Source organism: Mesoplodon densirostris, chromosome 12, assembly GCF_025265405.1.
Source record: "Mesoplodon densirostris isolate mMesDen1 chromosome 12, mMesDen1 primary haplotype, whole genome shotgun sequence".
Classification (NCBI taxonomy): Eukaryota; Metazoa; Chordata; class Mammalia; order Artiodactyla; family Ziphiidae; genus Mesoplodon; species Mesoplodon densirostris.
Genome location: NC_082672.1, coordinates 53,137,103 through 53,159,278, shown reverse-complemented (window position 1 = coordinate 53,159,278; position 22,176 = coordinate 53,137,103). Strand labels below are relative to the sequence as shown.

At 42.0% G+C, this 22,176-nt stretch overlaps 1 protein-coding gene across 1 annotated transcript in view; it reads left to right on the top strand.

Moving 5' to 3' along the window:
- Positions 1-650: 650 nt before the first annotated feature.
- Positions 651-22,176, top strand: part of CRYBG1 (crystallin beta-gamma domain containing 1) — a 60,512-nt gene continuing 38,986 nt past the window's right edge. Inside the window, exons 1-6 of the mRNA XM_060115438.1 lie at positions 651-2,203; positions 7,408-9,688; positions 12,952-12,999; positions 13,086-13,204; positions 14,790-14,958; positions 18,123-18,262. Of these exons, the coding sequence (XP_059971421.1) occupies positions 1,527-2,203; positions 7,408-9,688; positions 12,952-12,999; positions 13,086-13,204; positions 14,790-14,958; positions 18,123-18,262 (3,434 nt within the window). The 5' untranslated portion in view covers positions 651-1,526. The remainder of the gene's footprint in view (positions 2,204-7,407; positions 9,689-12,951; positions 13,000-13,085; positions 13,205-14,789; positions 14,959-18,122; positions 18,263-22,176) is intronic.

The following is a 22,176-nucleotide window of genomic DNA, read 5'->3' as shown; positions in this document are numbered from 1 at the left end:
TGTGTTCCATGAGGACCAGCGGGCGTTTGAAGCCCACGTGCTTCTCCCATTGGACGAGCGCTGCCTGGCGCGCCGAGAACCTCGGGCTTGGCCAAGGGCACGCCCAGGGGCTCGAATTCTCTTTTTATCAAGGTTTTTCGTTTGCAGTTACGTTGAACCCCAGTGGTTTCCTTCAGTTCTGGAGAAGACTGTTTTTCCTCGTACTCCTTTCCGCCTACAAAAAGAAAAGGCGGCATTTCAGGAAAAATTCTGCCTTTAGTATGTTTACTGCTGTCCTGTAGTCACGCATGGCTGTTTTGCAATTGCATCTTTACGGAGGAAGGAGGTAAAAAGCAAAACGTAGAAAGACCTGGGAGTTGTTTATTTTGCTTGAGTGATTATTTGGACCTTCCGAATTTTCTTTCATAATTTTCTTTCTATAGTTAATGTTACTCTTCAGTAGCGCCAAGCATAGATGGTGTTTGAGAAAAATTCAAAAGATAAAATAAGAGTTTATTTTGTTGGAATGAATTCCCAAACACAAATCTCGTTTTCAGTTAGAAACTCTGGCCTATTATCATTTTGGCTTGTAGTTCCATAATATACTTAACTATTAAAGGAAAAAAACGGATTCTCAGGTTCTCTCTTTCCCATCCCCTTTTATTTTTCAGTCCAGCGCACAACCACCAGAAGAGAACAAAAGGAAACCAGTTTTGGGAAAACTCGGCACTCTGTTCACGGCAGGAAGGAGAAGGAACACCAGAAACGGGTTAGAGAGTCCCACCAGCTCAAATGCCAAATCAATCTCTCCCAAAGAAGTAACCTCTTCCAAACTCCCCGAAACAGAGACTGAGAAGAGTCAACTTCAGGGCAGCCAACGAAAGCAGACAGACACGTGCGAGGAGGGCTCCCCCCGGGAGAAGTGCCAGGAGCCGGAGGGCCAGCGACCCGAAGGCTGCGTCCAAGCGGCCCCCCCGGACGCCGAGCGGTCACCTGGCTCGGGCAGCCGTGCAGCGGAGGCGGCTGTGCAGCAGGGCCATGAAAGTGATTCACCCCAATTAGAACCTCTGGAGGCAGAGGGAGAGACTTTCCCAGATGCCACCACCGCTGCCAAGCAGCTGCATTCCTCACTAGAGAATTCCTCCGGGCAGGAGAACGCTTCGCCCGGCGCTGGCCGCGAGCAGGAGCCAGCTCGGGAAGCGAGGGGCGTGCCGGGCTCGCCCGCCGGGGAGCAGCCGGCCGACTGTGCCGCCCGCGTGTGTGCCCAAGGAGGCTCTCCGGAGCACCAAGGCGCGCCGAGCCAGCCCCCCGAGGACGCATCGGCTCCTGCGGGCCAGCGTCCCGCTGAGGGCGCAGAGAAACAGGCGGGTTCGGCGCCGGCAAACAGCAAAGCCGACCCCCCGGGGCGAGACTGTCGGCCCCGCGAGCGCGCCCACCCCGCCAAAGTGTTGACTCTGGACATCCACTTGAGTAAGACTGAGGTGGCGCGGGTGGAAGAGGCGGTCGTGATCAGGCCCGGGGCTGAAGATTGCGGCGATTGCGAAGATATGGAGAAGAGGTCGAGCGCCCGAAGGTCGGGGAGGCGGAGGAGGTCGCAGAAATCCACCGACTCCCCCGGTGCTGACCCGCCGCTGCCTGACTGCGCGCCCCGGAATGACGCGGTCTTAGCCAACGAGGTGGCGCCAAACGCGGCCGCCGAGAACGGCTCTGCTGAAAAGAAAGTGAAATCTCCGCGGGCGGCCCCCGACGGGGGCGTTGCCTCTGTTTCCGGCCTAGAGTCCAAGCCCAGCCCCGACCCCAAAGGGCAGCCGCTAGGGGAGTCGGAGCGGAGCAAACAGCCGCCGCCCGCCTCGTCCCCCACCAAGAGGAGGGGTCGAAGCCGCGTTCCGGAGGCCGTGCCCACCTCACCCGCCGGCGGCCCGCGGGCTCCGGCCAACGACTGCCTTCCCAGGAGGGCGTCCAACCCCGGCCCGGCCGCCAAGGAGAGCAGGGAGGAGGCAGCCCGGCTCATCCACCGCAAGCTTATGGTCAAGAGCAGCTCGCTGCTGCCCGAGATCAAGCCCGAGCCCAAGAGGGGGCCACTCCCCAACCTCTTCGACGGCCGGGGAGAGGGAAGTCGAAGCAAAGAGCTGGGCAGATCGGTCGGAGGTTCTGACGCCGACGGCTTGAAGCCCAGGAACCATTTCGGTGTGGGCAGGTGTACAGTGACCACTACAGTGACCATGTAAGTAACTGCGGGGTTGGGCCGGCGAGCCGCGGTGGCCGCACACGGGCTGGGCAGCCGCTCTGAGGGGCGCAGGTTCTTTGCATTTGTGGAAGAACTGTGTGCATTGGGTTTTCTCCTCGGTGGTGAAATTAAGATAGTGAAGGGCTAGTTAGCACAGTTAAGGTTTAAGAAGATGACCCATTCGCGACCTTAGTTGGATGTTAATTCCTGTTAATATAAGCCTTTTAAGTTCAGTGAATGTGAAAGTGAGATATCTCTGGAGGTTCAGTGTTTACATAAATAATAGAAGACTGTATGGCTTGACGAACTAATTCTATTTTTTATTCAGGATATGCACCAGCATTCCTGGGTGGGTCATTCTTAAAACACAAATGAATTTGAAAACAGGGGGCAAACACTAGTATGTACAGTATACCCAGTAGCTTTGACGTGTCTGAGTTTAAGAGAATTCACAGAACCTTTTATGGAACTTGGTGCATTATTGGCCTAAAGCTTTACAAAAAAATCTCTAATACGAGTATCTTGGTTCCCCTTTATAATGTTAGGTAGTTTTGTGATATTTTTGCCACCAGGTCGAAAAGTAATTTTCAGTTATTGAAATGAAGAAAGATCAGTGTTTTAACTGGAAGACTATTTGATAAATGAAAGAACACGTTAGAAGGATCAAGCTCAACAGCAGACTGTGACCACTTGCTGTTAAGTTTATTGATTTCTCAAATATTTATTGAGTACCTTCTGTGCATGGTAGTGTGCTAGGAACTATGGGGGAAAAGCCACAACTGTGATTCCGTATATGTTGCCTTTGAAAAGTTTATGGCACATTCTGGCACCCAAGATGCTGACAAATCAAATAACTATAAGAGGTGATAATCTGATTAAACTGCCAAATGGATGTTACCATCCCCAAGGCTGGGGATGTGCACAGGAGGAAGAAATCACTGTTGGTGTTTTGGAGGAAATGGGATTGTGCCTTGATGGTGAGTGTGATCTGTATAGGTAGACAGGACAGGGAGGGCACCCTAGAAAACTCTTAAGACCCTCCCCCTTCCCACACTCATCCTTCTCCGTCTCTCAGCACATGTGAAAAGTGAGTATCTTTTTCCTACATTCACACATTTCTTAAAAGAGCTGAGATTTTCAGTGTTATTATTCTTTTTTTTTTTTTTTTTTGGCGGTACGCGAGCCTCTCAGTGTTGTGGCCTCTCCCGTTGCGGAGCACAGGCTCCAGACACGCAGCCTCAGCGGCCATGGCTCACGGGCCCAGCCACTCTGCGGCATGTGGGACCTTCCCGGACCGGGGCACGAACCCGCGTCCCCTGCATCGGCAGGCGGACTCCCAACCACTGCGCCACTAGGGAAGCCCCTCATTCTTTTTTTATATATATAAATTTATTTATTTTATTTCTGGCTGCATTGGGTCTTTGTTGCGTGCGTGGGCTCTCTCCAGTTGTGGCACGCGGGTGCCTCCCACTGCAGTGGCCTCACCTGTTGCAGAGCACGGGCTCCAGGCATGCGGGCTTCAGTAGCTGTGCACGTGGGCTCAGCAGTTGTGGCTCACGGGCCCAGTTGCTCCACGGCATATGGGATCCTCCCGGACCAGGTCTCGAACCCCTGTCCCCTGCATTGGCAGGTGGATTCTCAACCACTGCTCCACCAGGGAAGTCCACAGCGTTATCATTCTTAAACTGAATGGATTCATTCTATTTGAATTCTTGGATAAGTAAGCTTAAGAGTAGGCAGTCCACTTGGTAAACACTGGGGAGGAAATCCTGCTTAATGAATAACTTGAGCTACCTCACCAGCTGCCAACCTGGAGAACTTTGATAGAGTCAGCAATTTATTCTGCAACAGCAGCATCAGAGAAATAACCTGAGTGAATGATGCCCATTATTTGTAGAAGGCCGGTGTGACTGAACATTCAGACCTCCTAAGTGTGAGCCTTAGAGAAACTATGCTGTATACCTGATTAAGGGTGCTTCCTCTGTCTTCCAGTCAGGATACACCAGTGGAAAAACCAGAAATGTTACACGGTTAAGGGATAGGGTAAACAAACCAAGCAATCTTGCAATGAAACTCTTCTTCATGTGCTGTTTCCTGTGACAGAACTAAACCAAATGTCTTTTTCTAAGGAGTGATTATTTCCTATCTAAAATTTTCCTTTGCCAGAGGCTCAGTTTAATTTTGTTTTGCGCATGGCCTTGCACTTGGTGAATCGGCAAACTATTGGAATGGAGAATTAATAATTCTTTCTCATCCTTTGACCCATTTATGTTTGATGGATTTTTTTCAGACCCTTTAGTTTTTCCTGATTGTTTTCAACTGGAGATGTTATGCGGATTATTTCTAAAAACAACTTGAATCTAAAATTTTATAGTTAAAACCATTTTATATTCCCCGAAAAATAATCACTGTGAAGCAGCATGTTTTTTGATGCTGTTAGAGAAATTACATCTTCAGTTCTACCGAGTATTGAATGTTGAGATTCTTAAAATGGTATGTTTAGAATACGGAGAATTTTCTTCTCATATTATAGCCATGGCTCCTTAGACTCCAGGATATTTTCCCTTCTCACATCTTTTTTTTTTTTTTTTCTTTTTGCGGTATGCGGGCCTCTCACTGTTGTGGCCTCTCCCGTTGCGGAGCACAGGCTCCGGATGCGCAGGCCCAGCGGCCATGGCTCACGGGCCCAGCCGCTCCGCGGCATATGGGATCCTCCCAGACCGGGGCACGAACCCGTATCCCCTGCATCGGCAGGCGGACTCTTAACCACTGCGCCACCAGGGAGGCCCTCCTTCTCACATCTTAATGAAGGCATTACAATGTGAATTATAGGAGTCTTCCTTTTAATCAGTTTGAACCAGGTTAATTGTAGTGACTCTCTGTAGCAGAAGTTAATAGCACAGAAAGTTTGGTTGTAAAAGGTATTTTGATCTTGGTGTAAATCTTTAACATGCAGATAGATGTGTGTGTCCTGTCCTTAAGGTAGCTTATTGGCTAACCTGGAGCATTTTCCATTTACATCATAAGATCTACTTTGATGTTTGACTGTTCCTTGAGCTGATTAGTGAGAATTTTTTAAATGTATATTCCCTGCTATGTGAACATCCCTCATTAACTGATAGCATTTGTAAGTTCTCTTATTTCTAATCATCTCACTGGTTTTAGAATTTAATCTTTAAGGAAGTGATTGTAAGTTAATTTTGCTTTTAAATTTCAGATAAGGGCCCACCGTGAGGGAGCTTAGATATCTTAAGGAGATATTGGGGAAAGCAATGCCGAGGAGAAATTCATGAGAATATATCAAATATAGTATTTAAATAAAAAATTTAAAAATGAACATCTAATTCTTAATGCTGTATTTGGGAAGGACATCTCAAGTCTTCTCAGTCTAATCATTTTCTCCAGAAGAATAAACTGTCTTCGTCCAAGGTCCTACTGCCTGTTCCTTCAAAAGGCTCCTCAGGCCCAGCCTTCTTGAAGGCCAGTGAGTCCATGCAGGAGAGAGTGTGAGATGTTAATGCTTCCCTACTTTGTGTTCTCATTATCAAGGTGGCCTCTAAAGTATGATTATCTTATAGCTCTCTTGATAATTTATTGACGCCTTGGATCATAAAGCTGGAAAGAACCAGAGGCGGTCATTGAGGCAAATCTAGTCTGATCCTATCTGGGGAAGCAGAATAGTAGAGTTGTTGGGAGCATGGCATCTGAAACCAGAACACCTGGCTTCTGTCACTTACTAGCTGTGTGACTTCAGGCAAAGTACTTACCTTCTCTAGACCCCAACTTCCTCATCTTAAAAGAGAATGTGTAAAATTGTACATGAGGCAAGCCATAGAAAGTGCTTGACGATCAGTGAATGTTAGTGGGTGTTATCTCTTACACTTTATAAACCACTAGACTAATGATTTAGACATTTTTGTTTTTAGCTTTGGAGTCTGTTCTTCTTGGAAAGCTTATATAAAAGTGATACATAAAACATAAGTAGGAGTGATTCTGGTTGAAAGGAGGGTGGTTGGCCAACAGTTCCATCCCCCAGTTTCTACTGTCCCCTGTTGCAGCCCTTGAAGAGAACCACAGGATATCTTCAATGATAACATGCATGTGTGTGAACCAGTACACACACATGTTCTAAACTAACTAGTTTTTTGTTTCTTTTTACAGGTAGAGAAGGTAGAGTTTAGAGAGTTAAGGTAGCTTGACCAAGTTCACACAGATAATTGGTATAAGAGCTGGGACCAGAGCCAGAGGACATTTTTTTCCTCAGAAAGAAAACTGTGTACATTCAAAGACTTAAAATTTCCATTAGCGGGCAATTACACCCAAGAAAGGTGAGAAAGAAGGGAGACTCTCTTTGCCTCCAGAATGGTGGCAAAACCAACAACTGAATAATTGATAAGTAAATTGTGGTACATCTATATGATGGATTTTTATGCAGACATTATGAAGACTTTTCAAATTTTTTACTAACTTGAAAAATGTTAAAAATGTTAAATATAAGGTTAAATCTCTTTTTTTTAAGGCAAGATACCAAACTCTATGAACAGACCAATCTCAATTCTATTGAAAATATTTCCCTATGCATACAGAAAAGATGGGAAGTGTACTAGAATGTTGACAGGGATAGTGTTTGAGTGGTAGGATTATGAGTGGTTTTTTGTCTTTATATTTTCTAAATGTTCTATAGTGAACACACTTGTATAGTCAGAGAAAAATTTTATGGGGGAAGGATGAAGGGAATAAACTATCCAAAGAGGTAAATAATAGATAAATATTTTTTATAATCTCGCTTTTGAGATAATGTAAAAAAAGTTATAAAAAAATACACAATTGATTTTTGGGGAAATCATTCACATATTTAAAGTATGGGAGTGCATGAAGTATTTAAATTGGTTCTAATGTTCTTCAGTCCCAACTCTAGTGCTAAGCACTGTACTTATCTACTAGGTACATGATAAACTTATTAGAAAACTTGTTACCCTCTCACCTCTTGCCTTTCTTAGCTATATAATTTTTCATCCCTCATATGGAAGCAAAACATCCATTAAAGGTAATTGATAGTATGTTTAGAATTGTTTAAAAATAGTTTCATTAAAAATGTTACCTATTAGAAAGATATTGGCTTTTCACAGTTTTGTAATAAATTGGTATGTTCACTTTAAAACCCAGGTTAATAACTTTATCATGCTGCTTTATTCTTGCAGCCCTGCCAAGCCCAAACATGTGGAACTAAATCTTAAAACCCCTAAGAATCTTGGCAGTTTGGGAAATGGGCATAATCCATTTAGCCAGCCAGTTCACAAAGGAAACACTGCCACCAAAATCTCCTTATTTGAAAACAAGCGGGCAAACAATAGCCCAAGACACGCTGACATTCGAGGTGCGAGGAACACTCCTGCCTCTAATAAAACATTTGTCGAGAGGGCACAGCTGAATTTAGCCAAAAAAGCCAAGGAAATGGAGCAGCCTGAAAAGAAGGTGATGCCAAATAATCACCAGAATGGTGTGCTGGGGAAGAAAACCTCTGCAGAAGCCAAAGTTACTGTTCCTGAGGCGGAGACTCCTGGTTCTCAGCTTAACCTAGGTGATAAGGTAGATGGGCAAACAGATGCTGGCTGCCCTTCTGAACCAGTGGTTACTGCTCTGACTCCTGTTAAGGACCACGAGCTCTTAGGGGAGGACGACTCAAAGGCTGCTGACAGCAAAAGACTTGAACGTGAAAATATGACTGATACAGCACAAGACAGTCCTGCCATTCTTGAGGCCAAAGATTCACCTCCAACAGCCATACCAAAGCCACAGGATGGATTTTCTGACTCACAGCACCCAGCTGGGTCATCTCATGGGCCTTCTCTTTCACTGGCTGCCCCCATTCCTGTGGATGATCCCAAAGACATGTGTGCTCAAGCTCCTGTAAGCAGTTTTCCGTGCACTGATCTAAGGGTGTCAGAAAACCATAATGGATGTACTCTGCCTGTGTCTCATCAGAATAATGAGAAGTTGCCCTCCTCCAGACTTGCAGGAGGAGGAGGGGGAGAAAGAAGCCCTCCTTTGTCCCCAGAGCACAGCCTGGCAGCTATGGGAAATGAGTGTCCATCCAAGGTCCTTGTCCAGGTCAGGTCCTTCGTGCTCCCTGTGGAGAACACCAAGGATGTCCGCTCTCGGATCATCTCAGATAGCTCTGAAGTTAGAGAAGCACAGTTGCCAAGCTGTCACAATAATGAACTTGAAGTGGTTTCCGTTGCAAGTCGTACTCCCCAGAAAGAGGAAGTACAGGGCAATAAGAGCACATCACCCGAACACATTCATCGCACAGAGGAACATGTAGCAAAATCTGGCGCACAAGTCATGCCGCCCGAATCAGAAAAAACTCTGCCTATTCAGGGCAGCGGAAAGCCCCTGAAGACTGAATCCAGCACCACCAACTACCCTGGCAACAGAAATCACTTAGAAACCCCTCAAAGACCCAATCAAAATGGCCAGGACAGTTCTGCCAGCCTTTTGAACATTTCTGCTGGTAGTGATGATAGTGTATTAGATTCTTCTTCTGATATGGAAAAATTCACTGAGATTATAAAAAAGATGGACAGCGCAGTTTGTGTGCCCCAGAAGAAAAAGAAGCCCAGGATGCCAAACTCCCCTGCCCCTCACTTCGTCATGCCTCCTATTCATGAGGACAATTTAGAAAAGGTGTTTGATCCCAACGTGTTTACCTTTGGTTTGGGTAAGAAGAAGGAAGGCCAGCCAGAAATGTCACCGGCTTTACATTTGATGCAGAATCTTGACACCAAATCCAAACTGAGACCGAAACGTTCATCCACAGAACAGAGTGTCCTTTTCAAGTCCTTGCAAACTCACACTAATGGGAAAGGCAAGCCTCTGGCGGCTCCAGAAGTAAATGACAAGGAGAGCAGGGATGTCACAAACGGTGGAGTCAAGAGATCGAGGCTAGAAAAAAGTGCACTTTTCTCAAGCATGTTATCTTCTTTACCACAAGACAAAATCTTTTCTCCCTCTGTAACATCAGTCAATACCATGACCACATCTTTCGACACCGCTCACAACAGTTCTCTTTCTCGGCCTTCCGTGTTACAGCCCCTGGCTGAGGGTGCCCCACCCTGTGGTTCAGAGAAAGAACAGCCAAGTCTGCCGCCCAGCAACATAAAGGTCTTCAATTTCAACTCGTCAGATACGTCTCATTCGGAATTGGAAAGTCCGAGCTCCGTGGAAAAGTACCTGCAAAAAGAGGAAACCGGAAAAGATCTGGATTCACGAAGCAACCTACCCATGCCAAAAACTACATTTTCTGAATTTTCAAAACTGAAGAACAGTGGTGATATGGAAGAGGCTGATCATATTGAAAGTGTTCTTAAATCGAACTTGCGGAGCTGTGGAAGCAGTGACACAGACTTCCCCTGTCTTTTCAAATCCACCCGGTTTGACCCAAGCATTTCTTTTTCTGGAATGTCATTATCAGATGCAACAGTAAGTAGCAACATAGTATTATTTATGTGGGGTTTTTTTAAGTCAGAGGAGAAGGGGATGATGAACAATTCATGTTATTTGTTTAAAAATGGTTATGTTTGTGTCTGATAGTTTTTTATTCATTCATCACATATTTGAAAACCTACTATGTACAAGGGATTTTAGAGTCCAAGAGAAAAGGTACTCGGATTCTGTTCTCAAGGCATTTGTAGTCCAGCAAGGAAAATAAGCTACAAATATTTTAGGGCACTTGTGAATTTATGTGTTGTATTGTGAAAGGTGTAGATAAGGTACCTTGAGAGCTCAGAGATGGACAAGGTGTTTTTTCTTCCCTAGTTCCATGTAAAAATGCTCAGTACTATACCTAGAATTTTGAACATTTATGAAGCAGCTTCCTTTATCTGGAAAAGCCTCCACCGAGGAATCTTGTTCCTAACCGTTTCTCTTGTACTTTGAGATTCACTCTTTCTTCCCCTTAGTAGCAATAAATGTTTATCCCACATGGTTGATAAAGTGTTTTCTCTTTATCTGGAACTAGTTTTCATTAGGGAAATATTATTTTCCTGCAAAGCTGTTGGGGAGTAAAGAATTTGGTCTACATTGGCACTTTCCTGTAACAGAGTAGAAAGGATGGCAAAATACCATTTTGAGAAACAGTTAAGGTTTCTGCATCTTCTTTTTTTTTTTTTTTTTTTTTTTGGCGGTACACGGGCCTCTTACTGTTGTGGCCTCTCCCGTTGCGGAGCTGTGCTCCAGACGCGCAGGCCCAGCGGCCATGGCTCAGGGGCCCAGCCGCTCCGTGGCATGTGGGATCTTCCCGGACTGGGGCACGAACCCGCGTCCCCTGCGTCGGCAGGCAGACTCTCTACCACTGCGCCACCAGGGAAGCCCCTCTCCATCTTCTTTTATCTGACTGCTAGAAGTTGTTTTCTTTACTCAGTTTTTGATGTGAATTTGTGGCTTTCCATTACCAAGCTTGATACTCAAGTTGAAAGAGGGAGGCAGATAAGGTTTAGAGCTCAGCTCTGCTAAGCCCAGAAACAGGACTGGGCCTCTGTATTCCTGTTGCCCACCCTGTGGGTAGTCCTGTTACCGGACTACCTGGCAAGTGTAGATCAACATCCAACACAGTTTTTCCAGGCAGAAAATATCTTGCCCCCTTCCTCATTTGTACAGGGCACTGCCCCATGTTTGAATTTGTTGTATTAGCTTTTGCTACAAGCCTATCATGGAATACAATTCTGGAAGCGCTTTCAGAATGTATAGTTGGATTTCCAGCAGAGGCTCAGATCCCTCTGCTCAAAGGTTTTCAAATTTTTTACTCTTAGGATGCCACACACACACACACACAGATGTAGATATAAAGTAAAAATTATTGAGGACCCCAAAGAGTTTTTGTTGATATGGGTTATGCCTATTGGCATCTATTATATTAGAAATTAATACTGAGAAAAATTAGAACATACAAATGTACATTCCTGTAGCCATCAGAGCAATGATGTCATCACATGTCATGGACCCTCTGGAAAATTCCACACTACACCTGTGAGAGAAAGAAGTGAAAAAAACAAATAACCTCTTCTTATTATGAAAATGGTTTTGACCTAATGGACTCCCTGTGGGATTATTGGGGACCCTCTAGGGACCCCTGGATTTCACTTTGAGAACCACTGCTGTAAACACATGAAACTGAATCAGCCTATAGCACTTAGAAATCCTAAGATTTTTGAGTATTTCTCTGAAGCACAAAATTGACACTGGTCCACTTCTCATTCATTACAGCATTATTCTCTCTTTTTAATCATTCTGAGATTACCTCTCTTACTTGACAACGAGTCTGACAACAGAATATACAGTTTCCCTATGGAGTCCCTTGAAAAACCCAATCAAATGAAGTAAAAAGGAGAAACAAAGTACTTTATACTTTCTCTAGACCTTTTTATGGTTAAAAAAAATTTTTGTTGTTGTTTTTCTTTACGCCCTGGGCTTTGTTGACTATATAACTATTCTCCCTTTAATGTCTTACCTGAATTTTATTTAAATATCAGGCTTTTTCTTTAGCTTGTCTTCTTGAAATGTGCATATATAAATAAGCATATGGCATTTTAATCTGTAATAATGGTCTACTGAGGCCCTTCCTATGGTCTTGCAGGCATATTCCACCCTGGTGTGATGCAAGAGCGGTCAGATCAAAGGCAGTCCTTAGAATAGGCATCCTGTTCAGCAGTGAAAGTAGTCCATGTTTTATAATATTTTTACATGTGTAATTACTATTTTTATTATCTTAGGCATTTCTAGTTTTACTGGTCAGATGGTCTTGAAAATGATTAGTTTTGGAGCCACATAAAAATATATTTTTATATGGGATTAAAGTAACCATGTGCAATGTACATTGTGAAATATACCATAAACACTTTATTTAGACTAGTTATGTGATGAAAAAACAGTAATTATAGATTCAGATAAGATATGTATATGAACACATAAAATAGATTCAGCTCATTCTAGATATGTGATTAATCCATTAGAATTTCTCTGTTTATTTGAAATTTTACTGAGATTGTTTGAATTGTAATCAAGATCTTAGCTGAGTTCTTGTTCTGTGAACTGATGTAAAACATGGGTCTGACTCTTGTGCCCTGAACTTTCCAGATAGGTGGAAGTATCCTAGGCATTTAAATGAGCAGAAATTGAAATGTCAATTATGGTTAGAGTGGGGGGGGAAAGCCCTTATTTTAATAGAGTCAAAGAGAGTTAGTTTTGTTTTCTTTTTTTAATTTTTATTTATTTATTTATTTTTATTTTTGGCTGCTTTGGGTCTTTGTTGCTTTGCGCAGGCTGTTCTTCGTTGGGGTTCCCGGGCTTCTCATTGCAGTGGCTTCTCTTGTTGCAGAGTACGGGTTCTAGGTGCGCAGGCTTCAGTAGTTGTGGCACTCGGGCTCAGTAGTTGTGGCTCGTGGGCTCTAGAGCGCAGGCTCAGTAGTTGTGGCACACGGGCTTAGTTGGTCTGCGGCATGTGGGATCTTCCTGGACCAGGGCTCGAACCTGTGTCCTCTGCACTGGCAGGCAGATTCTTAACCACTGAGCCATCAGCGAAGTCCCGTCAAAGAGAGTTTTAAGACAACTTTGGCATAGATCAAGGTAGACACGTTTCCAAATTGACAAATATGAGGCAAATACGGTCTTAAAGGATCATGAGAGGAGAAAAGAGGACTTTACCTAAAGTTTAATTATTTGTTGTGTTTTTGTTCATCTCATTACAGACACTTAAAGGGAGTGTCCAGAATAAAATCAATCCCCGACCTGGAAAGGTAAGATTATTTTCTATTCCTAGTCTAGACTTCATTTTGATCTGTTAAAGTGCAGTAAAACGTGCTACCACTCTCACTTTCTTTAGGTGGTGATATACGGTGAACCCGACGTCTCAGAGGAGTGCATTGAAGTGTTCAGTGACATTGAGGATTGCAGCTCTTGGAGCCTCTCTCCCGTGATACTCATGAAAGTTGTGAGAGGATGGTAAGAGTGACACTTTGTGTTTCTGACTTGGAGGGTGTGTGTTTCACATTTTTCATTTCCCTTCTGGTCATTAGTACTTATTTTAAATTATGCCCTTCTAGTCATAGTGAATACTAAAAGAAATACATGTCTAAGAAATATGGTTTATAATGTTATTTCTGAATGATGCATGTTGTTAGAAAAATCAGAAAAGTGCAGCAGTATAAGTTTCTTTTTCCCACATAATGTTGGTTTGGACTAATGAGCACCAGAGTCCATAATATACTTTTGGTTTTTGAATTTTCAATGAGGTTGATAAGAATTGCACTACTCATGTTGATAGGTCATAGTCATGTAGATAGAATTTTTAAAATTCTATAAGAAAAAAACATCTTTGCTAACTTTGTTAATGACAGTTCAGTGAAGGACGAATCTAAATTTTATTTTCTAACTTTTTGACAGCAGATAGTTTTTATTAAGTAAAGAAACCGTGAAAGAATTATATTACCAGCTTAATTGCTTCGAGGAAATACACAGGAAATTGAATCAAGTAAAGCGGTTTTAAAAAAAATCACTTACCTGGCATAAATACTTATCTTTAGTACCTATTTATAAACTTGTTTAAAATAAAGAGTGTAGGACATTTATGGTTTACAAAATTATTAAGCTTTTCTTTACGTCTCCATTTGATTAAATATGCAGCATCTTTCCTCTTAGGTTTTAGATATTTTAATATATTTTTCTGTATATTCAACATATTCATTAGAAAAATACAATTAGCTTTTGTTCTTAAATTTGAAAACTGAACGTTATAATTTTGTTTTTAATGAATAGTGATTCTTCAACTTTTGTTGACTTGTCTCTTAAGACCAGCACTGTCATATATTGTCATGAGGTTTTTCTTTAGTGTTTGGATGTTGTTGGGAAGAATACTTTAAAAATGCTTTCTGGGTCACTAAAGTTAAAGTATTACATAGTATATCTGAAAGTTGCTAAGAGAGTAGATCTTAAAAGTTCTCATCACTAGAAAAAAAATTGTAACCGTGAGGTGGTGGATGTTAACTAAACTTATTATGGTGATCATTTCGTAATATATACATAGATCAGATCATCATGTTGTACAGCTTAAACTAATACAATGTTATATGTCAATTAGATCTCAATAAAACTGGAAAAAATGCTTTCCATTAACATGCATGTAGTAGTCCTTTGTATCAATATATCCATTGATATGGTTTTAATATATAAGGTAAAATCCCTCAAGAGAAGTGTTTTTTACATACATAAAAAGAAAAAAATATGTCCATTTATCTGACATATTACTAAGTCTCCACCAACTGGCAATTCTGTGAAACTTTAGTAGCTCTATAATGTTCATACTGATAGTCAAAAGTTCTCTAAAATCCTGATAAAATTCTTCAGTTATCAGAACTTAATTATGCCCACTGAAGTTTTAGTTTTAGGGAGAGTTTATGCTGTTTTAATTGCTAGAGAATTGGCCACTAATATATGGTATATATATATATGGCTATTGGCCAGAATATTTGCATATTCAAAATCTCTCTCACCAAGACTGGCTAATAGTTTTGCTATGTTTTATTCTTAGCTGGATTTTGTATGAGAAACCAAATTTTGAAGGACACTCCATCCCCTTAGAAGAGGGAGAATTGGAACTGTCTGGTCCCTGGGGTATAGAAGATAGTTTGGAAAGAAGCGATGACGAGGCGGAGTCGGCTAAGCCTGTGGTGATTGGTTCAATCAGACTTGTGGTCCAGGTAGGTAAAATCAGTAAGGTTTTAATAAAGGCAAACTGGATTTCATCCATTCTTTCAGCAGATATCTATTGAATGCTGGGTATAGTTCTTTTGAGAGAGAGTTTCATTTCATGATTAAAGTGGGACAAATATGTGGTGTTTTATGGATGTATTTTCTGCATTTTAAACATTTGTACATGTTAAATGAATTAGAACTAAGAAACATTCTAATTGGTTAGTCATCTTTTTCACAATAAATCCTGAAGGTAAATTTCTCATTCCGGCCCCCCATTCCCATCTGCAATTTATTATTTACTTAATAACTTAGTTTTGATGAGTTCCGTATGAACAGATTTTTCTTTTTTAAAAAATGAATTTATTTATTTATTTTTGGCTACGTTGGGTCTTCATTGCTGCGTGCAGGCTTTCTCTAGTTGCAGAGAGCGAGGGCTACTCTTTGTTGCGGTGCACGGGCTTCTCATCGCGGTGGCTTCTCATGTTGCGGAGCACGGGCTCTAGGTGCGCAGGCTTCAGTAGTTGTGGCACGTGGGTACAGTAGTTGTGGCTTGCGGGCTCTAGAGCACAGGCTCAATAGTTGTGGTGCACGGGCTTAGTTGTTCCGCGGCATGTGGGATCTTCCCGGGTTCCCTGCATTGGCAGGTGGATTCTTAACCACTGTGCCACCAGGGAAGTCCTGAACAGATTTTTCTTTTCTTTTTTTTAAAAAAATGTATTTATTATTTATTTATTTTTGGCTGCGTTCAGTCTTCGTTGCTGTGTGCGGGCTTTCTTTTTTTATTTTTAATTTTTATTTTTATTTTTATTTTTTTTTTGCGGTATGCAGGCCTCTCACTGTTGTGGCCTCTCCCGTTGCGGAGCACAGGCTCCGGATGCGCAGGCCCAGCGGCCATGGCTCACGGGCCCAGCCGATCCGCGGCATATGGGATCCTCCCAGACCGGGGCACGAACCCGCATCCCCTGCATCGGCAGGCGGACTCTCAACCACTGTGCCACCAGGGAGGCCCCGGGCTTTCTTTTTTCAGTTGAGGCGAGCGGGGGGCTACTCTTCGTTGTGGTGCGCAGGCCTCTCATTGAGGTGGCTTCTCTTGTTGAGGAGCACGGGCCAGATTTTTCTTTTACTTAGTTTTTTGGTTGCTGTGCGAGTTCTTATTACCTTGAATGGCTTACAGGAGTTCTGTTTTGGAAAAATAAATAATCCAAAGATAATTCAGTTGATCAACTCTGGCATTTCATGTGGGTTTTTAGAAAAACAGGTATTTAAGGCCACTTTATGGATTGGGTAAAAATTTCTTGGTCCCTTATTCGTTGTTGAGGAACTTGTATCAGTTCTTCATGGTTCTTGGGATTTGATGATTCTTTACCTTTAAAAATGTAAAAGGTATCTTCCAAGTGAAAAAACTCCATTTGTGTACTAGACATGGGTGTTGGGGTACAATAGGGAAAAAAGCCATGTTCCAAAATGAGAATGAGTAAGAATGACTAACAGCTTTTGGCGGAGGAAAAAGTCACCTGTTTCCTGGGTCAACATTTCTGAGTGACTTAGATGGTAATATTGGTATTCTAAACGATTTGTCTCTTACTAGTTTTAAGTACATAATGTGATGAACCTTATGTAAGACATGAGAAACACCATTTTAAAATGTCATAGTGGGATAATTTACCTGCATTTTTTATTTATTACTCAAATAGTATTGGTAATAAAACAATATTTTAAACTATCATCCAAAATCCCATCTCTCATGAAGTGTCCTCCCTTCATTTTTCTGAATTCTCTACTCTTTCTTGGCCATATTATAATCTGCTTTTTCTATAGTTGCAATCATAATACAGGTACAGTGTTGTTTTCCTTTAAAACTGTGATTCTCAATCCTTTTTTTCTCTCTCCATACCACTTTCCTGAAGGTTACACTCCCGTTTGTAACATCTCTCAATGATTTGCAACTTGGGGAGATATTAGGATCTGGTGGGGTGGGGATTTAGGGATCCAGGAAGGTGGGCTAAGGAAAATGAAGCACATTGGTAAAGAGGCCTTCTGTTTCCCCTGATAATAGCAGACCTAAGGTGAATTAATGCTTTTCATGTTATTACATGGTTTGGGGTTTAACTGAGCATCATATTCCATTGATACGATGCGCTGTCATTTATTTTACCTTTCTTCTTACTGTGGGACTTAGGGAAAAACTTACCTTAAATAATACTGCATGAACATTTTTGTGCATTTAATAATGTATACATTTTCTGATTTATTTCCTTGGGGTAAGTTTTTCTGAATGGTATCATGTTAAAGAGAAGGAATACTTTTATGGCTCCTAATGTGTGATGAATTGTAACTTTTTATAGATTGTGTTTATGGTTTCTTGACACATAAACATACATCACAACGTTTATTCAAGGGAGTCACCTTTTCAGTTCACTAGATTTGTTCCTTTTGTTAATGTTTGAAAGAGCTGCCCCTAAACTGACCCAAGTGTTAACCATTTTTTCTGTACCTCAGTTCACCTTGCTGTGTAACACAGAAGAGGTTCAAAAAACATTCGATCAGGGCTCAGGCACTCAGCCAAGAGAGGCCTTTTGTAGAGTGTTTGATGGACATGCAGTGCATGGAATAGTGACTAAAGTGTAGAGATTTAAGTCACCATAAACGTGTGCCTTTGCCTTTATGACTTAGACCAAGCCGACATCATAGTCAAGGAGAGTTACTGCAGGGGGCTTATGGGCACAAAACAGCTGAGGAAGATTCCAAGTGCAACCACTCTATAAACCAGTATCCCTGGACATGGACGGTCACAGGAGAGCAAAGGAACTAAAACTCACGTTACCAAGGAAAGCGAAGCAGTTTTTTTTTTTTTTCTGTGAGGATGAGAGAAATAACTATGCTCCAAAACTCTGAAATACATTTCTGGTGCTCTTTGCTTGAATGTAACACTGAGATATATGACTAAACCAATGTGTCTGCCCCGAAAGATCATATATTATTAGGTCATGGGTGAAAACAGGAAAGGGATAAAGTGGCAGGTGATCTGTGCGATCTGTGTGTATATTTAAAGCTTCTTATAATTATTTGAAAAGAAGAATAATGAGCTTACTGTAGAGTTTAATACATGGTGTACTATTATACATGTATACGTGTATTCATTTTTCTTTTTTTTTTTTTTTTTTTTTAGGATTACAGAGTTAGTCAGATTGACTTATTTACTGAACCAGAAGGGTTAGGACTTCTAAATTCCTACTTTGATGATACTGAAGAAATGCAGGGGTTTGGTATGATGCAGAAGACTTGTTCCATTAAAGTACATTGGGGCACGTGAGTATTTTATTTCCAATATAATTTTGATGAAGCCCTTTTTTGAGTGTAAAAAGAGGACTTAAGATACTCTGTCTCTGATTTGTTGTCCTGTTAAGTAATTATTATTGACTACAAGGTTTTATTATTTTTTTGATAAGGCACATAAAAATCTGATATTTTTGGTTACTCTGTTACCTATGTTCTTATGATTCAGCTCTCTTACAAACAATGATGATTTCTTGGAGGAAGTGCAGGGAGGAAACTGCATTTTTAAAAAAATTTATTTATTTTTGGCTGCATTGGGTCTTCGTTGCTGCACATGGGCTTTCTCTAGTTGCTGCGAGTAGGGGCTACTCTTTGTTGTGGTGTGCAGGCTTCTCACTGTGGTGGCTTCTCTTGTTACGGAGCACGGGCTCTAGGTGCGCGGGCTTCAGTAGTTGTGGCACTCGGGCTCAGTAGTTGTGTCTCATGGTCTCTAGAGCGCAGGCTCAGTGGTTGTGATGCACGGGCTCAGTTGCTCCGTGGCATGTGGGATCTTCCTGGACCAGGGATCAAACCCGTGTCCCCTGCATTGGCAGGCGGATTCTTAACCACTGCACCACCAGGGAAATCTGAAAACTGCATTTTTAATGTGGGGATTTCCTTTTTGCAAAGGAATCTGATTCATTCAAAGCTGAGTTGCAGATTATACCTTCAGGGTAATTCAAAGGAGGTAATTAAAGCATGTGTGCCCCTGATGTTTCAGGTGGGATGGAGGCCAACATGCATGCTACTTCCTTTAACATTTTCACACAATGCTTTCCAAAGCCCCTAGAATGTTGGTTTCAAAAATCACAGGAAATTGCAATGGTATTTTGAAGGAAATGGGAATATCTCAGAGGAGAAATTAGGCTAGAAAGTGCAGACTGCAGAACTGAAGCTTGTGGCTTCTGCAGTGGAGCGCACAGCCCAGGGCATGTGACAGACATCCACTGAGATGCAGGAAAAAACACTAAAGCTTCTTTATATATTATTTAAAATCTTCTCTTCAAATTTTATCTTCGTGTGTGTTTTCTAATCAATTCATAATATATTCCAGTGGTTATATATGTAATTTATAAATATTTATATATTCAGAGACTGCTCAAGAGATTTTATTAATGGAATATGCATAAGATAATACATATGTAATGAGTCCGAAGGTAAATAGTACAAGAAACCTAAATTATGGAGAGGGACAGTGGAAGTGCTACTTTTAGAGAGTGGTCGTGAAGCTCCCTGGTGACCTGTAAGCAGAGACCTGAGGAAATGAGGGAGTCAGCTGAGGGACATCTGAGGCAGGCGGAGCAGGGGAGTGTGCTAGGCAGGAAGCCCAGCATTTGCAAAGCCCTCCAGGGGATGTTTGGGCAACAGGTGGGAGTTCTGGCTGCAGTAGAGTGAGCTAGGAGGACCAGTGATGGGAGAGAGGCCTCGTGTCATGTCAGACCTTGAAGGACTTGGGAGGGATTTTAGATGGCTCCAAGTGACGTGAGAACTCACTGGAGGATTTTGATCTAACTTGTGTTTTAGGAGGATCACTCTAGCTGCTGTGTAAAAGTAGATTGTAAAGAGGTAAGAATGGAAGCAAAGAAACCAGTTAGGAGATCACTGCAGTTACGTAGGCAAGAGGTTTTGGTGACTTGGCATTATAGTAGTGGTGAAAAATGGTCAGATTCTGGATACATTTTGAAGACAGAACCAACATGTGCTGACAGATTTTATATGGGGTGTGAGGGGCTGAGAAATGTCCAGGGTTAGGGACCCCAGCATTTACCGGAATGGAGAAAACTAGGAGGCAGAATGAAATCCAGGAGTTCAGTTTGTGAGGTTAAGTTGGAGATGCCGACTGCACATTCACGTAAGAGGTCAGGAAGGTGACTGGATGCATGACACAGGAATTTGGGGTTGGGGTGAGGCTGGAGATAAAATCAGGAGTTATCAGCACGGAGAGAGAATGTATCTAAACCCGATGCTAGACAAGATCTCAGGGAGAGTGAGTATAAAGAGCAGAAAGGGCATCTGAGCTTCGGGCACTTTTGTGTTTAGTGATTGGTAAGAAAAGGAGGAATCTAAACAAAAAATGTGTCTTCATCTCTTGCTGCCTTTTATTTTTTTCACATCAAAGAGATCTCTACATCTTTTTTCTCAAAGCATTTAATGTTGAGAAATATCACTTTCCTTAGAAGAATGAAATAGGCGTCTGCCATAATATTTTAATCTCCATGTCTGGCAGGTTTCATGACTCGGGCTTGGGCTATGTGGAAGCATAATGAGCTACACTTAAATAAAGTTTCTTACCTTGACCGTAAGTTTAACCTAGTTTTATAGGTGGTAGTTACAAACCAGTAATGTTTTACACGTTCTGATGGGCTTGCATGGCGGTAGACTTTTTTTCTTTTTTTTTCTGGTTCTTCATTTCCATTAGGATAATAGAAAGCTGCCTTGGATGTCAGCTCAAAGTTTGGGGTCATTGAACTTGGTCCTCTTGGGACCAGGTCAGTAGTACTTTTACAGATCTCCAAGGAGAATCTCAGTGGGTTGGGAAAAATCAGCTGGTAACAGGTACCCACCCGAGCTCATGTTGCTTCTGTTGGTGCAGCAGTCTCCTGAACTGGTGTAAGAGAAGACTTTGCTGGGGGTGGTGTAGGGGGCGCGGCACTTGTTTAGATTCCATCAGGAGATTTATGTCAGGGCCTTTTCATTCTGGATTAGGTTTTGCTACACATACACAAAGAGTATTGTCAGTTTCTTATTTGGGAAAGTGAGACATTTCTAACTCACTTTTCCTTTCAGATTCTGTTGCTTGTGATTTGTTTTTAAACCTTTGTTTAAAGCAGCTGGCTAATCGTAGTACCCATCCTTGTAGAGGTGAGGGTGCATCTTTTTTTGAGTATATTTCTAATAAAGCTAAGGAATTTTAGAACTTCAAAGGGAGCATTATGAGCATCTGTTCCAACACCATCATTTAACCAAGGAAGACAGATTTTGGTCACTTTCTCAAGTTGGATTAGTTGTTAGATTAGTTGTCAGCAGAACAGGTACTGGAATGCAGGTGTTCTGAAGTCAAGGGACACTTTTTAATAGCCACATATTCTTTGATCAGTGCTGTTATGAAATATTTGATATAGAAGAATATATGTATATGACGAAGCCTAGTAGTCAAGCCCCCCACGTGCCCATAACCCAACTGAGGACCTCACGGTTACCAGTGCTGCTGCAGGACCTGGCATAGCCTGCCTGCTTCCATCCCCCTGACTCCTCTACGTGTGTGACCCCTCTCTGAAATTTTGTGGTTTTCTCATTCCCTTATTTTATAGTTTCATCCTATAGTATCTGTCCCTGCACTGTTTTAGTTGTGCTTGCTTTTGAACTTTATAAAAATGTTATCAAACTTCTGTGTGGCTTGTTCCTTTTTCTTTACGTTGTTTCTAAGATTACCCATATTGATGAGTATATCTGTACTTACTCTTTTTGTTTGTTTGTTTTAAATTTATTTTTTGGCTGCATTGGGTCTTTTTTTTTTTTTTTTAAATAGGGCTCTATTCACAGGAGTCTTAGCCTCTAGAAATGTCTTACCTTGAAAGAAAGCTATAAAGAATTGATCTTTTCTTTAGAATTGTTTAAAAGTTTTATATGTTATATAACCACATGTAAAAATTACGACTAATGAATTCAGTCAAACTCCAAATATTAATCCTCTGAAAGTAGCTTTTAGGTTAAGATTTTAAGTGTGGCTCAATGTTGTACCTTCAGTTGACTTGTCATCTATTGAAAGAAGGCCCACGTGGGTAGGAGCCCCATCTTCCTCTCTGCTTGACCCAGGTGGGCCTGTGCTCATACATATCCCTACTTGTAGGCATGACCTTTTCTTTGATTTCAGCTCTCTGATGGGTTCAAGAAATTTTGTAATCTTC